Source organism: Thunnus maccoyii, chromosome 16, assembly GCF_910596095.1.
Source record: "Thunnus maccoyii chromosome 16, fThuMac1.1, whole genome shotgun sequence".
NCBI lineage: Eukaryota > Metazoa > Chordata > Actinopteri > Scombriformes > Scombridae > Thunnus > Thunnus maccoyii.
In genome coordinates this window covers 6,498,732-6,517,314 of record NC_056548.1, presented here as the reverse complement: position 1 = coordinate 6,517,314, position 18,583 = coordinate 6,498,732, and the positions used below count along the sequence as shown (strand labels likewise).

General features: G+C 41.5%; 1 protein-coding gene across 2 annotated transcripts; it reads right to left on the bottom strand.

Annotated features, from left to right (window-relative positions):
* Window positions 1-174: 174 nt before the first annotated feature.
* On the bottom strand, window positions 175-18,208 carry znf106a (zinc finger protein 106a). Of its 2 annotated transcripts, none has more exons than XM_042388682.1 (23): window positions 18,102-18,208; window positions 15,271-15,353; window positions 14,816-14,877; window positions 13,006-13,200; window positions 9,830-11,764; window positions 9,265-9,727; window positions 9,101-9,170; window positions 8,753-8,907; window positions 8,254-8,314; window positions 7,671-7,985; window positions 6,830-7,305; window positions 6,519-6,694; window positions 6,140-6,177; window positions 5,017-5,180; window positions 4,752-4,886; window positions 3,595-3,711; window positions 2,620-2,811; window positions 2,233-2,295; window positions 1,981-2,100; window positions 1,701-1,772; window positions 1,491-1,562; window positions 1,035-1,181; window positions 175-938 (listed from the first exon to the last, which is right to left on the bottom strand). In XM_042388682.1, exons 2-23 carry the CDS (start codon window positions 15,349-15,351, stop codon window positions 885-887), a joined length of 5,163 nt encoding a protein of 1,720 aa, XP_042244616.1. In that variant the 5' UTR covers window positions 15,352-15,353; window positions 18,102-18,208; the 3' UTR covers window positions 175-884. The 2 variants fall into 2 exon arrangements, with proteins under 2 accessions (XP_042244616.1, XP_042244617.1); XM_042388683.1 differs by having other exon boundaries at window positions 5,017-5,162.
* Between the last annotated feature and the right edge of the window lie 375 nt (window positions 18,209-18,583).

Sequence of the window (18,583 nt, the reverse complement as noted above, 5' to 3'; positions counted from 1 at the left end):
ATTGTTAATTGTCAAAATGGCCAAGTCACACAACACTGCACCACAGTCCCTCAACACCTTTATCTCAAATGAGCAACAAAAAAAACAAAAAAAAAAAACAAAAACAAAAAGAAAAGAAACGTAATCCGAAACCACAAAAAAAAAACGAAATAATTGTTAGAAAGGATTTTTCTGAAAATAAAATAAAAACCAAACCAAAAAAACAAATAAATTTTCTCACCACAGTGAAACTCTTAAAAACAAATAATCACTACTGCTGACTTATTCACAGCCTGAGAGACTACACCGTGAATTTCCACAAACACTTTCAATCACTCGTTATGAATGATCGAACGAATTATGTCAACTTCATAAAAGAAAAAAAGAAAAAAAGAACTAAAGGTTGCTCAACAAGACACGTCACAACTGCACAACAACAATAAAAACATCTCTTTAACCCATGCCATATTGTAGCCAACCAACCTGGAAAAAGATTATTGGTTTGACTTGCAGTTTCAACAGAAAGCATAACGTTCCCTCTGATCCCGGCAACACTGAAGTTTCTTCAATTAACAAAAGTCACGTGTATCTTTGTCTTATTTTGGTCAGTGAAAAGAGGAACTGCAATGTTCATGGTCAGACAGAAAGAGAGGAAGGCCTGTTTGTAGAACGTAAAAAAACAACAACAGCACAACCAACCCTCCTTTCGTGATTGTAATATGGTTGGATTCCAACACCGAACATAAAGGATGGAGTCGTCAGACGCCACTCATCAGGCTCGACAGGAGCTCTGCTAAGTTAAGTGGGTCCCAAAAAGATCCCCCCCAATATGGGAGGTTAACAGGGGGGGAAAGGTAACAAGAAAGGGGGAAGAGTTCGACGGGGAAACGACGTTCCCACCGGCCTTAAGGCTCCAGTTCAGTCTCCTCAGCATGTTTCTGCATGTGCATGAGCATCCCCTGCAAAAAAAACAAAAAAAACAGTATAAAACTCCAAACTGAATATAAAGAAACTCTAGAAGACTAAAATATCAGGAGTAAAAAGGTTTATTATACCTGCTTGGAGCTGTTGCGTGCACAGAAAAACTCTTCACAGTTTTTCCAGCGGCACTTGAACGTCTGGACGTTGGCACAGGTGTGGTCGCTGATCAGGTGCTGCTGCAGATGCTCCATCAACCCGAACACCAACGAACAGCCGTTCCACTGTTAACGCAAGACACCATTAACCACTAACAACCAGGGACACGCTCAGGCAGACTGCAGGATAAGCCAGCAAAGCCAAAGAGTCAGGTTCACGTTAAAGCCTGGCTTTAGCTGCAACAATTAAGCAATCAATTAATTAATTATCTGAACATGTGAACATCAGTTTTCTTGATTTCTACCATTACTGTAACATACATACACCCAAGTGAAATCCAGCCACCAGGAAAAGCTGAGTAAAAGATATTTTTTCTTATTTTACATCACCTGCAAAAAGTCTCTTGATCAGCAACACATGTATTCACGTCTTACCCAGCAGCGATAGTTCTGCATCAGGTTGAGCTTGACGGCCTGCACGCTGCCATCGTAACAGCCTGTGTAGATCTGAAACAGCAGATAAACACAACTCACGGTTCATATCTGGTCTTTAAGCTCAAAAAAAAAAAAAAGAGTTGATTCTTTGATGGGTTACAGTCAGGACTGATGATGAGTGTCTCCAGTATGTCCGTTCAGATGACTCACCATGTTCTTGTGGATGCCCAAACACATCACCATGTCCTTGTGTCCCCCGTAGACCTGCAGCTGCTCATGGGACTGAGAAGAGGAAAACTAGTTATTTCAAATGTTCTTACTTAGATCAGATTTTTTTTAGCTTTAAACATGATTGTTCACCTCCTATTTTAGGAAACACAATCCCTCGCACATGTATATAAAAAGACAACATGTAACGCCACAATTCAACATCAGTCTGGTGTCAGTGGGCGAAGACGTTCATAATAACAGATGGTTTGAGGAGGCCCACCTGCAGATCAAAGACTCGGACCAGCTTGTCGAGGCAGGCGGTCACCATCACCTTCCCCAGGACGGCCACCACAGTGACGGCGTGACTGTGGCCCTTATAGACCCGCACCAGCTCTCCTGTCTGTACAGTGTGTTAGAGAAAACAAAGTGTGACGTAAAGAGAAACTATTAAAAAGAAGTACAGTATAATAATGTTAACTTCATGGTGATGTCACATCCTTTTGTGTAAGAAGAGATGAACAGTTTGACTCACGTGGATGTTGTGTGCATGGACGCATTGATCACTGGAGCCGCTAAATACCAGATCATTGACCACCTGAGAGCAGAGGACAGAGACAATGAGGTGAACAAAAACTAACACTGCACTCAGAACATGTAACAGGGAGAGAAATTTAGTCTTAAAACAGTAATTAACATTTAAATTACTTTAACAGATAATCCTACATTTCTTTACATTTGTATTTTTTGTATCTTAGTATGGTTCCTTGCCTTTAAAATGCTTATCTAACAACACAGGAGATAAAAAGCATCAAAACTTCCTCTGCCTGTTTCTTTCTTTCTTTTTCTCATTGAGACAGTCTCGTTTCTTCTTAAGTCAAACATTAAGTACAGTGATGGGAGAAGCGCAGACATCTCCTACCTTCATGCAGAGCACAGTTTTGGTGTGTCCCTCCAGCGTGCGCAGCAGGAGTCCGTTCTTGGCGTCTCTCACGCTGATGGTGCTGTCGTAGGAGCCGACCAGCAGGATCCTCCTGGCTCCCTCCTGCGATGAGGCGAGACAGCTCACGGCCCGCGGCCCGTGGCACTCAAACACGTCCATCTGCTTGTTTGTCTAAACCGACAAAGAATTTACAAACTAAAGATGAAATCCTCTGGAGAGAGAACGCCACCTCCGGTCAACAGAGCTGAAGACGTTTCATGATGCATTTTAAATCAGTTTTGATTGCAGGTTTTTTTCCAAATGTTTGCAAATGTTCAACTTAAAGACAGCAGGTGACTTGACCTCAGTGATGTGCACCTACTGCAGCACGCTGTGTAATTCTATTGCAACTGTTGTGATAATCAATTAATCATTTTGAACCATTTTTGAAGAAAAAATGCCAAAATTCTTTGATTCCTGCTTCTCAAATGTGATTATTTTCTGGTTTCTTTAGTCCTCTATGATAATAAACACAATATCTTTGGATTTTGATGTTGGTTGGGACACAGTAAGACATTTGAGGACATCACTTCGGGTTTTGGGAATCGTTTTTTAGCATTTTCTGACATTTTATAGACCAAACAAATAATTGATTAATTGAGAAAATAATTGTCAGATTAATTGTTAGTTGCAGTTTAGATTCATCACTTTTTTATGGGTAAAGAAGTTTTCATACAAGTGTTTACTGTGAGTCAACATTTTGGGGCTGAAGATGCAGATTTAGATGGTTTTTTTTGATCACTTTGTTTATATATAATTTAAGTAGCTTTTCCAGGCCTACTAAACACAACATCCAAGTTCTGTATCACTGTTGTAACCCAGACAAAATAACAACATTAGTCTCACAGTAACAGCAGTATTACTGTGGAGGGTTTTCACTGCTTATTCCATGTTGTGGTTCGCTGCATTTCTCACCTTGAGGTTAAAGGTCACCACGGTGCCGTTAGCCAGACCAGCGTATAAAATCTTCCAGCGGCTGTGGAGGCAGAGGACTCGGTCTGACAGAGAGAACTGCTGCTCCAGTTCTCGTGTCTGCGGACATGAAGGAACATCAAACAGTGTCAAAGTCACAAACTGAATCCAATAAATGCTTTTTATGCTTCATTACCTGGTGTATCTTTTTAGGTTGTATCCTTTTTTGTTGTTGTTTAGGTATTTATATGTATTTATTAAATATTCCACATATAGTTTTTAAAAATATTACAACCTTTGACTGTTTTTAGCTTTATGATTAACAGCATTTTTCTTTCTTTCCTACCAAATGTTGTTTGTGTATCTGTTGATCTTACAGAGATAATAAAGTTGTATTGAATTGAATTGAATATTAAGTGTAAATGCAGTGATACTTGAATTACAGTGAATTAAAACATCTCTATAAATTTAAATGCAACTTGATGTAAAGAGTGAGACATTTAAACAAAGACATTTTTATACATCACTTATTGTGAATCACAAAAATGGTCATCTCTATAACAGATATCTGCACATGAACGCAGAATCTGTAGCCAACAGGACAAGATTTTGGTACCAGAAGTGTTCTGGTTACCGTTTGTAGTCCGTTGCATGAGAGTAAACAGTCCAAGTGGAGATCAAAAGAGGCGGAACGCATTGGTCGAAATGCAATCTCGAAACCCATCGGCTATCGTCTGACGATAATTTAGCTTTTTATTAGCTTTCTTTTCATATGCAGATATCTGTTTATAGAGATTTGCCAAACTGTCATCTGGACCGTCTCAAGTTGCTAATCGGACTGTAAACAACGACCAGCACACGGAAGAGGAAGTCTTGGCCCGGATATCCATTATACAGATATCCACTTGCCACATCGGAAATATTGGCTGTTCATCAGACAGATAGCCGATGGGTTCCGTGATTGCAAAAATGGCAGTTAATGATCAATAAGAACAGGACAAAGAACACCATAGAAGAAGACAAGAACAACAAAAGTCATGTTAAAGTTCACTAAACGAAGTACATTTTTGTCACGCAGACGTCAACAAACAAATTAATTTGTGGAATACCGTAAAGATAATTATGAATCAGACTAAATGGAAGAAGATGTGTGTTTTTACCTTGAGACTGTAGCAGCGGATGGTCTGGTCACTGGAACCAGAATAAAGGCGGTGATGAAGGCAGGGAGCAGCGGACACAAACAAGCAGCTCACTTTAGAACTGTGACCCTCAAACACAGCTACACATTTATGGCTCTGCAACAGCAACAACAGAAAATAGAAGATTATACAGATGTTGCATTCACTGACATACAATTTAAAATAAGAATTAATACAGTTGTGGATCCAACAAGACAAACAGCAGCAGGGCTCCGTCAACACTCACCACCAGGTCGAAGGCTTTGACGGTGCGGTCTCCTGAGCACGTGTACAGCAGCCCATTGTGGATCTGCATGGCGTTCACCGCCTCCTGGTGGCCCTCGAACACTCCCTCAGTGGGAATATCATCTTCACCGTGGTCAGAGGATGCATCTGGGAAATGCAAAAATACTTGTAGGAGCACAAGCATCAACATGGCAGGAAAAATGTATGTTTAGTCCATTGCGAAGTGCACACATGTTTCTCTTTCTCCATAATCTGTTTTAATGTAGAAATTCAAAACTCCTTATTTCCCCTACACCTACTTGGTATCAACTTCAAATTTACAGGAAAATTTCCAATTAATCATTTTGTAAATGTAGTTTTTGTATGTTTTTGTTCTCCCAAACGGTGGTCCGGACATGAACATTTAAAGGAGGGAGAAAACAACCCTCAACATGCATCAGGTTAAATATACACATTCTCAGAAAGCTGTGTCGTTCATCACTGTCATCTAACAGCTCTATGAATATCTTGCCCATAAAAAGTAATTTGGGTACTCCAGAGTCTATTTTAGCTTGGTGTTGGAGTATGACATTTCTAATTCTGGCTGCTCGGTTTGTGATAGGATTTTATGTTTGGTGATGTCCTCAAACTTTAAGGACGAGCGTGGAGAATTTAGTGGCGTCTGGCAGAAATGGGATATAATCTTCATAAGTATGTTTTAATTAGCGTATAATCTCCTGAAAATAAGAATTGTTGTGTTTTTGTTAAGCTTAGAATGACCGCTTTATATCTACAGAGGAAGTGGGTCTTCTTCCACGGAAGCCGCCATGTTGCACCGCCATGTTTCTACAGTAGCCCAGAATGGACAAACCAAATACTGGTTCTAGAGAGGGCCTGTTTTCTTGCAGCCACCATAGGTTCTCCTACGCACTTGAGGGGGGGGGTTACATTAAAACAAACGTAATCCCTTATTTTTAAATGCTAAATGATTGTAATTAATCAATTCGTGATAAATTATACAAGAAAACGCTTTTAGAAATATAACCTCCTCTGTACCAGTAAGTTGCGTGAAAAAAGAAATGCCAAGTGATATCAAAGAAATATAACTTAAACTATAGCATGAGTAACTCTAGAAATAAACGTACCTGATGAGGCCTTTGTTATCTTTGGCAGTGGTGCGTCACTGTAGAGGGAAAAAACAATGTTTAATACAAAATTATCTGTGGTGATTTTGGAAAAGTGCACTGTAAAATATATTTTTTCTTATGTTTATTATTAGTGGGTGTTTGCTCTCCTGCAAACACACCTGTGAGAGAACCTGGGGGTCATTATAAAACAAAAAAATCTAGTTTTTACACATTATTTATTTTATTGTAAAATGCATTAAATCATTAATCTAAAATAATTGTTAATATCCATTTATAATCGTTCTTCTGATAGGCTGCAATGGAGAAGTGTTTCTTGTACAAATGCAAAAAATAAATTGACAGTGTAATTAAAATGTAAGAAGAATTTAAGTCTCACCTCTCAGAGGATTTACACACTTCCATGTCACTGGTGGAGGTGACTTCGTTGCAGGCCAGGCTCTGTGGCTCAGGTCTGGAGGAGTCTGGGACCTGGATGAGGGGCTGCTGACAGACCGCTGTGACCTCCATGCTGTCTTCTGAATCAACGGTCACTGTCTGCTCAGCAGGGGCCACCTGGGGAAGCATCATCTGTTTGAGAGACTCTGTGTCTAATCTCTCAAGTCTGATGGCTGGTAACAGCCACACAGATGCTTCTTTGCCCCCCTCCATAATCACAGCACCCTCTCTAGGCTGAGTGGAGGTACTGACCTGAGAGCCACCACTGGGTCTCCTGCGCGGTCGAGGCCACCTCGGCCGGGAGGCTTCTGCGTCCACCTCGGTGTCGCTGCTTTCGGGCTGCTCCGTCCCTTGAGCCTTCTTCAACACCTTCCTCTTCTTCAGCTTTCTTACTCGCTTTCCGCTCCTCAGTTCAGAGGGAGAGGCTGGCATATTCAGGACTGAAAGCACTGAGGGGGTTTCAAAGGACTGTGTGGTTGAACACTCGGCAAGGCTTCCCACCTCAGAGCCCCTCCTGCTGGCTGAGAGAAGCTTTACGGAGGTTTTGGAGTCCTGCAAAGTGAGACAGTTCGTTGTTGCCTGTGAAGCTTTGTCAGTTGTCTCAGACATTCCTGACAAGCTTTCTTTGCAGTCTACAGACTCTCCAAAGCTCTCTCGTTCATGTTCTCTGTTAGCTTGGTACCACTCTGGGTTTCTTTCAGGAGATAGCTGCGAGTCAAGGGTGGGGTCTGCAAGAGTTTCAGAGGCACATAGATCAATACATTGCAGATTTAACTGACATGAACAATGAGAAAATGAGAGGACATTTTTGAGCATTTTATCAATTTTCCCTTAAGAGGTACAGTATGTTTTAAAAGGTGCCATGTGGACTTTTCTTGTAAAGAAAGTTATAAAAAGAGCCAATGTTTTGGATATTTGGCCTTTCTCTGGCAGGTTGTTATGTAGCAGTAAGTGTCAGGAACTCCAGAGGCTACCTTTCATTGCTTTCTATTATGTGTTTCATTAACTTTAACACACTTAATTGAGTCCATGGTCAAAGTCGCTCTGCAAAGGGAACATTAATATACTGAAACTGTGCATTGAATGATGTTACCTGGTGGAGATGCTGAAACAGGAGCGACCGGCAGCTCCGGAGTGGTACTGTGAGCACAGTAAGTTGTGTTTTCCACGTGGTCCAGCTCTGAGCTGACACGGACAGGAGACTGGGGCTCCTGCTTGATTACTACAGGCATGAAGGGAAGACTGGAGGAGGGAGGGGAGGCACGCTGGGCAGTCTGAGTAGGACTGAGTGCGGCAGAAGTGTCCGTAACAGAGGAGAGTGTAACGCAGGAGGGCATGTATGGCTCAGCTTCCACTGAATCCATCTTTTCTTCTTTTAGTTTGAGCAGAGGTGCTACCTCTAAACTACCTGCATAAGAAGAAATCACACAACAAAAGGCTCATTTCATGTCAGTTTGGTTTACTGCACTCATTATAAATACATCATGTGTGTGGGCAACGTTAGCACAAATTGGTTCCAGCATAAATTGGTTGCTATAATTATTGAAATTTGTAATGACATGCAAATTGTGCCACACTACACATTAAACTCAAATGTAGTTGAGTAGTCCAAATGACCATTTAATGTATTTATTGCAAAACAATTTCATGCATTTCATACTAAGACACGTCCTTACCTTGCATCCCCTTTAGTAAGTCGATGCGTTTGTTTCTTAGTGTGCTCATCTCTACAGTCATCTGAGAAAGACCAAGCCATACAAAAGCCATCAGGAAGTGAATATTACTGCTTCTAAGTGAGTGCTATGAGGTTGATGATTAACTTAGTATCATACTATTGACATTTGCAGAAAAAGCAAGGACAATAAGTAGTCTAAAGGCAGAGACTAAAAATCAATAATTGTTTCTCTTTTTAAAGCACAGACTGTCATTGTTGGACAGCCCTACACCAGGTTCACTCTCACTACCACAACAATGGAAATAATAAAGCCGCTGGCAAGAAAACAAATACTGGATAAACTCTGCAAACATCTGCTTCAAGCTCCAGGAGCAGGCAACATGCCAGGAGACAATCAACCACTCAAACAGACAATACTAACAGTCTCTTTCACACATGGAATCCAAATAAAAAGTGTAGGGTTACACATGTGCTTTTACATTTGTTGTTTGCAGACCCACCTGTTGTTTTACCACCATGAGTCGCTGCACCTCCATGTAGGCGGCCTCCAGTGCCGCCCGGGCCTGGATCAGGTTGGTGTCCACGGTCTGAAGGGAACGACTGAGCTCCTCCTCCCGCAGAGACACAGCCAGCAGCTGGTCGATATGAAAACGCTCTGAACCCAAAACATACAAATGAAACTTTAGCAACTGGGTTACGACACAACTCTGGATTTTAATGCCATATGGTGACTTTAATTCTAACATATAACCACTTTTATGGGATCTCCTGGACAGATTTCTTGGTAAAAGCACCCAAAAAAGTGAGATCACCCAGAACCCAGATTTGTCTGTACAAAAGATACTGACCTCTTTTGGATTTGATCTTCCTTCTTTTGTTATTGTGTTCCAAGCAAGACGTCTCTGGGCTTGGGACATCCTGAAAGGCAGAAAGAAGAAACAGTTAAAACTGTGCATTCTGCCTGTTTGCATAATACGAATAAAAGTGATACTTGTTTCAACACTTTACTCACTGCAGCTGCTCTTCGCCTCTTCCCTGTTCCCTGACCGTCCAACTGCTCCGTCCCCGAACTGCTGTCCCCAAGCACTGAGTCAGATCTCTGGAGAGTCTTCACTGTCCCCGACGTTATTTTTTCTGGCTGCCTCTGCGCTTTGGACACATAGTGACCAAGCATCTGCTCCACCTCTTGCTGATTGTCTTTCCCTTGGGCAAATAAAGATTTAGGAGAAATCAAGGCTCCCTGTTGTTCTGGGCTGCGGCCTTCTCTTTGTGCCGTCTCCTTTGACATGTGGGATGGAAACAAGGCGTGAGCGGATGCCGGCGCGAGGCTGCTCTCTGATAAGGAGCGTTTGCGAGAGGCAGCCGGGCCAGAAGTGTCTGTGAGTGACTCCCACTGGAAACCCTCTAGCAGAGAAATGTCATCTTCCTCCTGGCTCTGGTCCTCCTGGTCGTATGGCACCATCTCTATCCCAAACCTAGAGGGACACAGGACAGTAAAGGGAATTAAAAAAAAATTTGAAAGAATTTATCACTGCATACGTAAACAAAAAATATTAAATGTAAGCTCAATATTTCACCTTGGCATGCCTTTTCCTTTGTCTTGCTTCTTCCTGACCTCCTGATAGACCTGTTCCCAGTTCACATTGCGTCGGGACCCGGAGGAGCTGATGAGCTGTCGCACAGTCGGTTTGAGCCCTGAATCCTTCTCGGTGTCACTTCTCCGTGACTCGCTCAAGTTACGGACCCGTCTGGCAATGTTCAGATTGGGCTCGTGGCCACCTGTTTTGCTCTTGGAGCTGATGTGTTTGGTCAGGTCTCGTTTTAAGACAGGAGGCAGGTCAAGTTTCGACAGACTTGATGCGTTCGACCCTGAGACCATTTGTGCTTCGTCACTTCTGGAGGCATCACTCTCTGAGCCCTGCCCCGCTTCGACAGCCTGCATGGCCTCACCTGGGGCCTCTGAGCAAGTTTCCTTCTCCAAGCTCTTCCTGTTCTCCTCGTCCTCCCTGCTGGAGGTGGCAGCTTCTGAGCTCTCCACGGTAGAGGTGCTAACTTGCAGTGACTGGAGAAACTGGCTGCTGTCTGAAGACGACAGTGCAAGCTTCTCTTTCTCTTCTCCATGAGGAGAGGGCCTGATTGAGTCAGGTAACGTCTGTTTAACTGCATTCTGCCTACAGCTGTTCTCTTTATTCACTCCGACCTGACTCTGTGCATGATCCCTCAGCTGCTCCTCCACAGCGTGCCGAGTCATTTCCAGCTTGTTGTTACTGGAGCTATCCAAAGAGCCCCTCTTTTCCAGCACAATCTCTCTGGCTTTCTTCAATGTTTCTGGGAGCTGCCGTTCTTGCCTTGATTGCAGTGGCCCAATAGGAGGGGACTTTATTCCACTGTGCTTTGTAGTTGACTTTGATTGTGGATGCGCTTGACAGGGGGCCTTACTGTGTTGAGCTCCACTGTTGAGACCAGGAACTGGGGAAAGCTTCTTCTCTTCATGCAGCAATGGTTTATTTGCCTTCTGATTGGAGGGACCAGATGAGGAGTTCTGTTGGCCGTCTTTCACACCACTGCCGCTTCTACTGCCGCTGCTACTCCTATCTCTGGGCTTGTTTTTGGGGTTCTTTTTTAGCTTCCCTTTCTCTTCCACACTTTGTCCACTAGAGGTCAACTGCCCAGGTTTCTGTTCAGGTCGAGAGTGCCTGATAAAGGCGCTGGTTTCTGGTGCTTTTTCCTGTTTCTGGGGTTTGGGAACTTTGGGATACTTCTCTGATGAGTTTGATAAAGTGTCTTTATGGAGTACAGAATCAAAACCCTTTGTGACTGGATAGGGTGACCAGCGACAGGCTTTGTCCAGCTTTGGATTGCTACCAAAGGTCTTAGAGCTCTTAGCGCTGTTGTGATCACATTCTGCATTTTGTTCCTCCCCGTTCTGAAGCCCATCGCCCTGCTGATCTCCCCGGTCATTGCTTGTACTTTGTAACTGGTTGACAGCAGTGGTGAAGAAACTTGGTGGAGATGGATACGTGGGAGGAGGCCCCAACAAGCTCAGAGGCCGGTTCCTTTGTGGGTACTGAGAAATATTGTTTCTGCCATAGACCCCATTACTGCTACCTGCATTGCTGAGCCAGGGCAGTCGACTTTGCTGACTGCCAGATAATACACCCTGATGCCACTGTTTGTTGCCCAAACCCTCCTGGTTGTGCAAGCTTCCACCATGCAACTCTCCCGACGCCCATTTCTGAAAGTTAGGAGGCTCCTGAGCATGCCAGGTGGCGCTTTTTCCCTGTTTATTGTTCTGCCAGGGTCGTGCATCCCCTGCTCTGGCACTATATCGGTTGCTCCTGTACCATGAATTGTGCTGACTGGATCCTACGCACACCTGCGAAGGCTGCTGCCAGCCACTCTGGAGCCGGAAACGCTCCTTGGCTTCCTTCAGCCTCCTCTGAAACTCCTCTTTTTTTCTTCGTTCCTCCTCTTCTTTTGCAAGTTTTGCAGCAGCAGCCTCCTTCTCTTTTCTGCAAACAAAAATACAGATACAGATATATATAGATATGTATTACATTAACCTATATTCATAATGTCAGACATGTAGCTACCATGTCAAAGAGTCAGATAAGGAGTACACATGAAAATCTGTAGAAAGCTCAGTGGTGATGAATGCCCTAACAAGAAATGTAGTAAAAGAAACCTGCAAAAAACCTGCAAAAGTAAACCAAAAAAAACCTTTGGACTGGGAAATTGCATAAGAAGTATGATTCATACACACTTCAATGTGTTTAATAAGACTAGGCAACCCTGGCAACCATGTGAAGGATTGGTTGACTGCATGACCTACGGCGTTGACCTGCAGAAGAAAAAGATCTGGCATGTGACTAGCTGACAGCTGAATGCCAGCGTTTGCCTATAACGGTCTCAACACATGTCACACTTTCCCAACTGCTCCAGTCAGACATTTCTCTTCCAGTGAGACAGTGAGGTCAATATTGTGTGTTTTCAGACAAAAATGCACACAAAAGGTGTATTAAAAGAGGTGATCTCAGGACACCAAATAATTAGAGGTTTATGTTTTTAAAATACTTAAAACAAAAAGTATATATCAAAGGAAAGTTCTTGTAATTTATTCCAGAATTCAAAACTCACAGCAAAGTTTTTGGGTCGTGTTTTGTCACTTGAAAAGGGCAGAAAACTCGAGGCAGCATGTGTCTGAACTTATCTGTGCACTCATGATATTTTTTAGGCTTCAGTCCTGACATACAACTCCAACTGCCTCTCAAAGTGAAGCAGCAGCTAAAAGAGGCCTATGAGTACCGCTGAGCAGAATGTGACTATACATGGCTTATGTACAAACACACATATGCTTGTGAGTAGTTACCCACCTTTTATTTGTTATTAAATCATAAAATCAATATAAACATGGACTAGAACTGAATTATTGATTGAAGAAATATTTTTATTTCTTTGCTGAAATTGAGTTTACAATCAAGTGCCAATTTGTTTTCTTTTTACGAAACATACTCAAACTTCTAATTTCTTATATCTGCAACACAAACAATTCAAAAAACATTTTATCACAATGACTGAAAAGGAAATAATTTAGGTTTTCACCTGTTTACAGTTAATGTCTCACTAACAATTATTATGAACTAAACAACTTCTAGAAAGCTGCAGACTTCAAAGAACATGTAACACCTACAAGTTAACAGTTTTAACACTAATCACATTAAAGAAGCTGCATTCAGTAGCATGAGCGTCTTACCGAAGCTGTTCTTTTCTCTTCTCGATCAGCTCCACCAAAGCCTGGTCAAAGTAGTCCTCGTCGTGGTCGTGCCCGGCGGGTTTTTGTTCCGCGGCCTCGACATTCTGCTTGTGCGTGGGGCTGGAAATGTGGCTGGCATAATCGGTCAGGCTCACCACGGTTACCTTGCATACTCTGCACTCGTGTCCGCAGTCCCTGGGGAGGGAAGGCGAGAGCGGGCGTTCAATCGTTCCTTCAGGCATCGTTCTTATCTAGTCTGGTTTGGTTTTTTCCTGCCTGCAGAGCCTGCAACAATGCACGTTGGCTCTACTTTCTGTTACTTCGAAGTCTAAATAAAATCAGGAGAGGAGAATACTCAACACTCCTTGAAAAAACAACTTGTCCAAATTCTCTATTCGTCACAGATCAGGAGGTAACTAACTTATAATTTTCTCTTGTTTAAAAAAAAAAATAAATTAAACTCTTTAGCATCCTGATCGTATTTTTTCCTTTCTTCAGCAGGCCATAGATGGCAGGTTGAGGGCAGGAGGAGCAGCTGTGCCCAGGCAGCGAGCTGATCTAGTTGTTAATGTCCAGCCACCACAACCAGCCATGCAGCACAGTGCTGGGACGCTTGGAGGGGAGAGAGGCACGGTGCCCTCAGCCTAGTGCGCTGTCATGATGGTGTCCGCTGCACTCTGAGACTCTACAGAAGGCAATGTCTGTATTTGACTTCACACTCATGTCCGAGAGCCAGGACCCAACCCCCCCCCTCTAGTCCGGCATGTGTTATTAAAACAGGCCCCAGACCCTGCTGACCAATCCCAACTAAAGCCTGTGTAACTGGAGCCTTGTGCAGCTGCTTACAGTCTCCGCTTCAAAACCTCTCCCAAGTATGTCATCCTGTGACTCCGATATGACCAGTGACTTTCCTGGCTCCTTCTCAATTTCTTTCTCCAATCTGTGTCATGGCATGTTGCCATTTTCTGACCTCTCGTGCGGTTGGCAAACTCTTTATCAATAAGATAGAGTTACTTTCTTTTTTGCAACGTTATTTCTCAGCTGCGGTGTTGGGAGTTATTGAAACCCAAATTAGTAATGATGAACTCTTTTGCTGGAATTTCAATCAGTCAGTCGGCAATGCAGACTCAGCACAGACCTCACACAGACCTGTATCTAGCTATAGATGAAGTTCCTGCATAATTACAATGGTTGCCACTTGCAAAGTGTTTATATCAAAGTTTTTATAAATTAATCTGAACATGATGACTGAAAAGATGCAACTGTTGCATGTCAAAGTTCACGACATCACAGTAACTTAGAAAGCACAAGCCCGAGCCTGAATCAGTATTTGCTCGACTCAAAAATTTTTCCAACTCAGCGATGGGCCAAATACTTTTAGTAATCTACATGGGAGTCACGAGATAGCCAGTTGCTTTCTATCGGTCATGCCTGTTGTTCCGGAGAGATTATGTCTAAATATATATGCCACAGTTGAGACAGCTGCCCCTATATCCACTTGCCCAATAGCTGTGATGAACACGTGCCCACGCACACGTGCCTCCTAACCCAAATAGATCCGAATAAAATCCTTGAATCAAAGTCAAAGATTTTATATTAACATTAATAAGCACAATTTTTAAAAGTGTGTCAAACAAGATGCAATTATACTCTAAGTGATGATTCACAACGTTGACCTAAATATTACGACTCTGATTTCAAATTATGAATGTTATTTCTGATTATTTGGGAAAATAAACTTATTACACGTTTTTTTGTCTGGTATCAATATCTTGCTGACGTTCAGGTTATCTGAGGGGAAACAACTCACCGGCCTTTGAGCTTCTCCAGTTCACGATGGTGCAGCATACTTCTCATGTGCTCATCCATCTCCTGCACATACACATTTTTGTTTAGTTAAGTGATAGATAGAAGGGTCATTTACATGTCCCAGCGATGTAGAACACAGGTGACAGAGAGAGATACAGAGGAATGTTGATGCAAAAGTGCAAAAGATGGTTTAAAAAAGGTGTAATAAACCTGTTTAAAAGTATATAAACACAAAACCATGATAATAATGTGCATCAGGTAGTCTAGATATGTGTACAACATCATAACAGAACTATGATAATACTCTATCAATCATATGTCAGACAATTATTATTGATTTTGTCAACAACTGTGTAACGCGAGTGTCCACGCAGCCTGACTTCCTGATTTGTATTAAATTAAAATATCACAATATTTACAAATTAACAGTGTGAATCATATTTGAGACTAAATTACCTGCTTGGACACGTGGACTGTTTCACACAGGATGCACTTTCTGTCTCTCGCCATTTTGACTGCAGGTTGAAATCCGCCCATAACTGTAAACAGAGAGAATTGATTAAAATAAGATAATTCATCACCTACAGCTTAAGAAGAAAGCTACAAAGCTCTGTGACACTATCATGAATTATAAATTAGGGCTGCAACTAATGATTATTTTCATTATCGATTAATCTGTTGATTATTATCTCGATTAATCAATTACTTGTTTGGTCTTTAAAAATTTCAATCACCATTACCCAAAACCCAAGACAAAACCTAAAATGCTTCGTTTTTCCCGTCCAACAGTTCACGACCCAGAGATATTCAGTTTACTATCAAAGAAGATTAAAGAAATCAGACAATATCCACATTTTCAAAGCTGGAATAAGAACATTTTTAGCATTTTTTCCTTAAAAAAAAATGACTGAAAACAACGAGACAATTATCAAAATAGTTGGCGATTAATTTTCTGTCGATTGATTAATTGACTTAGCGTTGCAGCTCTATTATAAATAGTCTAATTCAACAACAGTTGGATATGTTATTATGAAAGTATGTTGTCTGTTGGTGGGGGGAGCTCAAGGCTCATTTTCTCTTAACAACCACACCTAACTATTCAACAACATGCCTCGGTGCCACAGCCAAATGCCAGAACAGAGTTCAACCTGGACACTGGTCTAATTCCAGTCTGCTGATAGAGCAACTCTGCAGCCAGCAGCAGAGCCATGGCAGCACCAGAGCTATGTCTGGACTTGTTTAACATTCACAAACTAACGCCAACCAAAAGTCATCTGGTGAAGTTATGTCTGTGGGCGTTTAATTCCTCTACACTAACAGCAGTGCATTATCAAGATGCAACTGACCGGGTGGAGACCCTGATCTATTTTAAAATGTTTCCGGTTCATGAACTTTGGGATGGATAGAAAGTTGAGAGAAAAGTTTTAAAGACTATCTGTCATTTTTTAAATAGCCTTTGGTACTGTCTAAAACCAAACCACAAGAAAAAGCAAAAAGGAAACATCACTCCCATCTCTATTGTTGAGGTTTTGTAAATTGAAATATAAAATCTGAAGTCACAGACACGGGATATCAGTGTGAACATCCAGCCAAGTTTGGTTTCAGGTGCATGATAAATGAAGATAGATTCACAAAGAAGAAATACATCTGCAGTAAATTATTTTATAAATTATAAATAATTAATGATACTTTAAAAAAAGCTACTGTCTAGCACACTTTGTCATTGTCACTTTGTCTTCTGAGCCACTGTCCTTTAGTGCTTGACTGTCTTGCCTTGCCTGTAAGTCACTTTGGATAAAAGCATGTAAATGATTTATTTATTTACAGTATGCAATGTTTTGGCCACACAGACCCTTCTCAAGTATCAATCTAACTAGAAGTCACACATAGTGTCATTAATGTGTGCACAGGCAGCTTTTTCTAACTCAAATCTGGCTGGTTCCTAAAAAAAGACTTCTCAAAAAATAGAAAAACCTGGACTCTCAATGTCCCACAGCCAAAGACCGACAAGGCTAGGTTGAGGATTTTGAGTGGCTAAGAAAAAGAAAAACGAGTGCAACACTTGTCCTATTACAAAAATAGCTATCCTTAAATTATATTAAAATATCGACAGGTCATCTAGGTTGGCCTTCACTGGATAAAAGCACAAAACTCAGGATCCATGTATATAATTGTGTAGTAAGACTGAGCCTGGGTTTTCTGTCATCTTGATCTGATGATGGCTAATATGGCCTGAACATCATGCCAATTCTACATGACGTAAGTGCCTTTTTTCCATCTGAGTACAACTTTACAACTTTTACCATATACAGTAACATATCAGCACACTTTATTATAGAATAGAGTCTAATAATGACCAAGGGTAAGGTCTGGAAATCCCATCGTCCCCATTAGTTAGGCCTATATTCTGTTTATAACTTTATGAAGACCCTCACAATACCTCCATCACCATTTCTCTATTTATAATATTAGTATGGTCCATGGGTCATGTCCCCTATCCGCCGCTGAATCTCGAGGGGCAGCAGTCAGGACATTGTTATATAACGTCACCTACTTCTGTACAGTGATGTTAGGTATGATTCACAAGTTTAAATGTCTTGATCAGGAAGATGCTGACACACTTGATGAAGGATTATATTCTGGTATCATCCACATGAAACTTTCTTCTGCAAGCCTCAAACCAGACAGTTTGCCATTTTGGCTGAGTTAAATTAAAAGATACAGCAACAAAAACATAACATCGGGTTCTAAGCTATCTGGCGATTAAAGTTAGCCGAGGAGTTCATCATCACAAATCGGGTATCTTTAATATTTTAACATGTGACGTTTACATCTAGCGCTACTAAACAAATAAAGTTAGTCAGCTGGCACAACAATTCTTCAATAACAGCTGTATTACAATCTAAATTACTATAACCCAGATAACTTTCTCAACGAGCGAAAGCTTGTTTAAGTTGTTTGTTGTTAGCATAGCAGTAGCTTAGCTGTTCAGTTAGCAGAGTAGACATTCATTCGTGTCTTCATAGTAATTTGCAAGAAAAGATACCAATCTGCACGAATCATGAACTGTTAAAAATAAAAAAGACTTCTAACAGAGTTAACTTTGTCTTGAACTGTTAGCTAAGAGCTACAACCAGTTAACGTTAGCAAGCTAGCAACAGCATGCTAGCCAGCGACAACAACATAACACCACCAATGTATTTAAATAAGTAACTGAAACTGTGAGGGAGTACAGCTAAAACATAATGTTTTTATACATTTTAAACTGAGATATGAGTGTTTGCTACCTTTATAATATCCGTGTGTGTGAGACTACTTCATTTTCTCATCCACCGCTGAAGCTAACAACAGCATCCTCCTCGCCCCCAAACTGAGGCTGCGTTCAAGAACATCGGTGTTCAGGAAAACCGGTTTACTGCCAAATAATAGGTGAAATCCAGGTAAACCAGTTTATAGGGTAGTAACACAATTAACTGAGGGCATAAGATACATTTGTTTTTGGAGAAGTGCGGTGTAATAATCATATCTTAGGCCCCTGAAAAAATGATTTGGATCAATTTCACTATCAGTAACGACAAATAATTGAGATTTACGACGATATGACTGGGTCCTCAAACATTACTGTGCAGCAAGTACTCAGATTCTTAAGTAACTGCCTGAGGTGGAGCTAGTTTTACCTACTTTATATACAGTAGTGGAGGAAAAAGTACTCAGATCCGTTATTTAAGTAAAAGTACCAATACAGCAGTGTAAAAATACTCAGTTACAA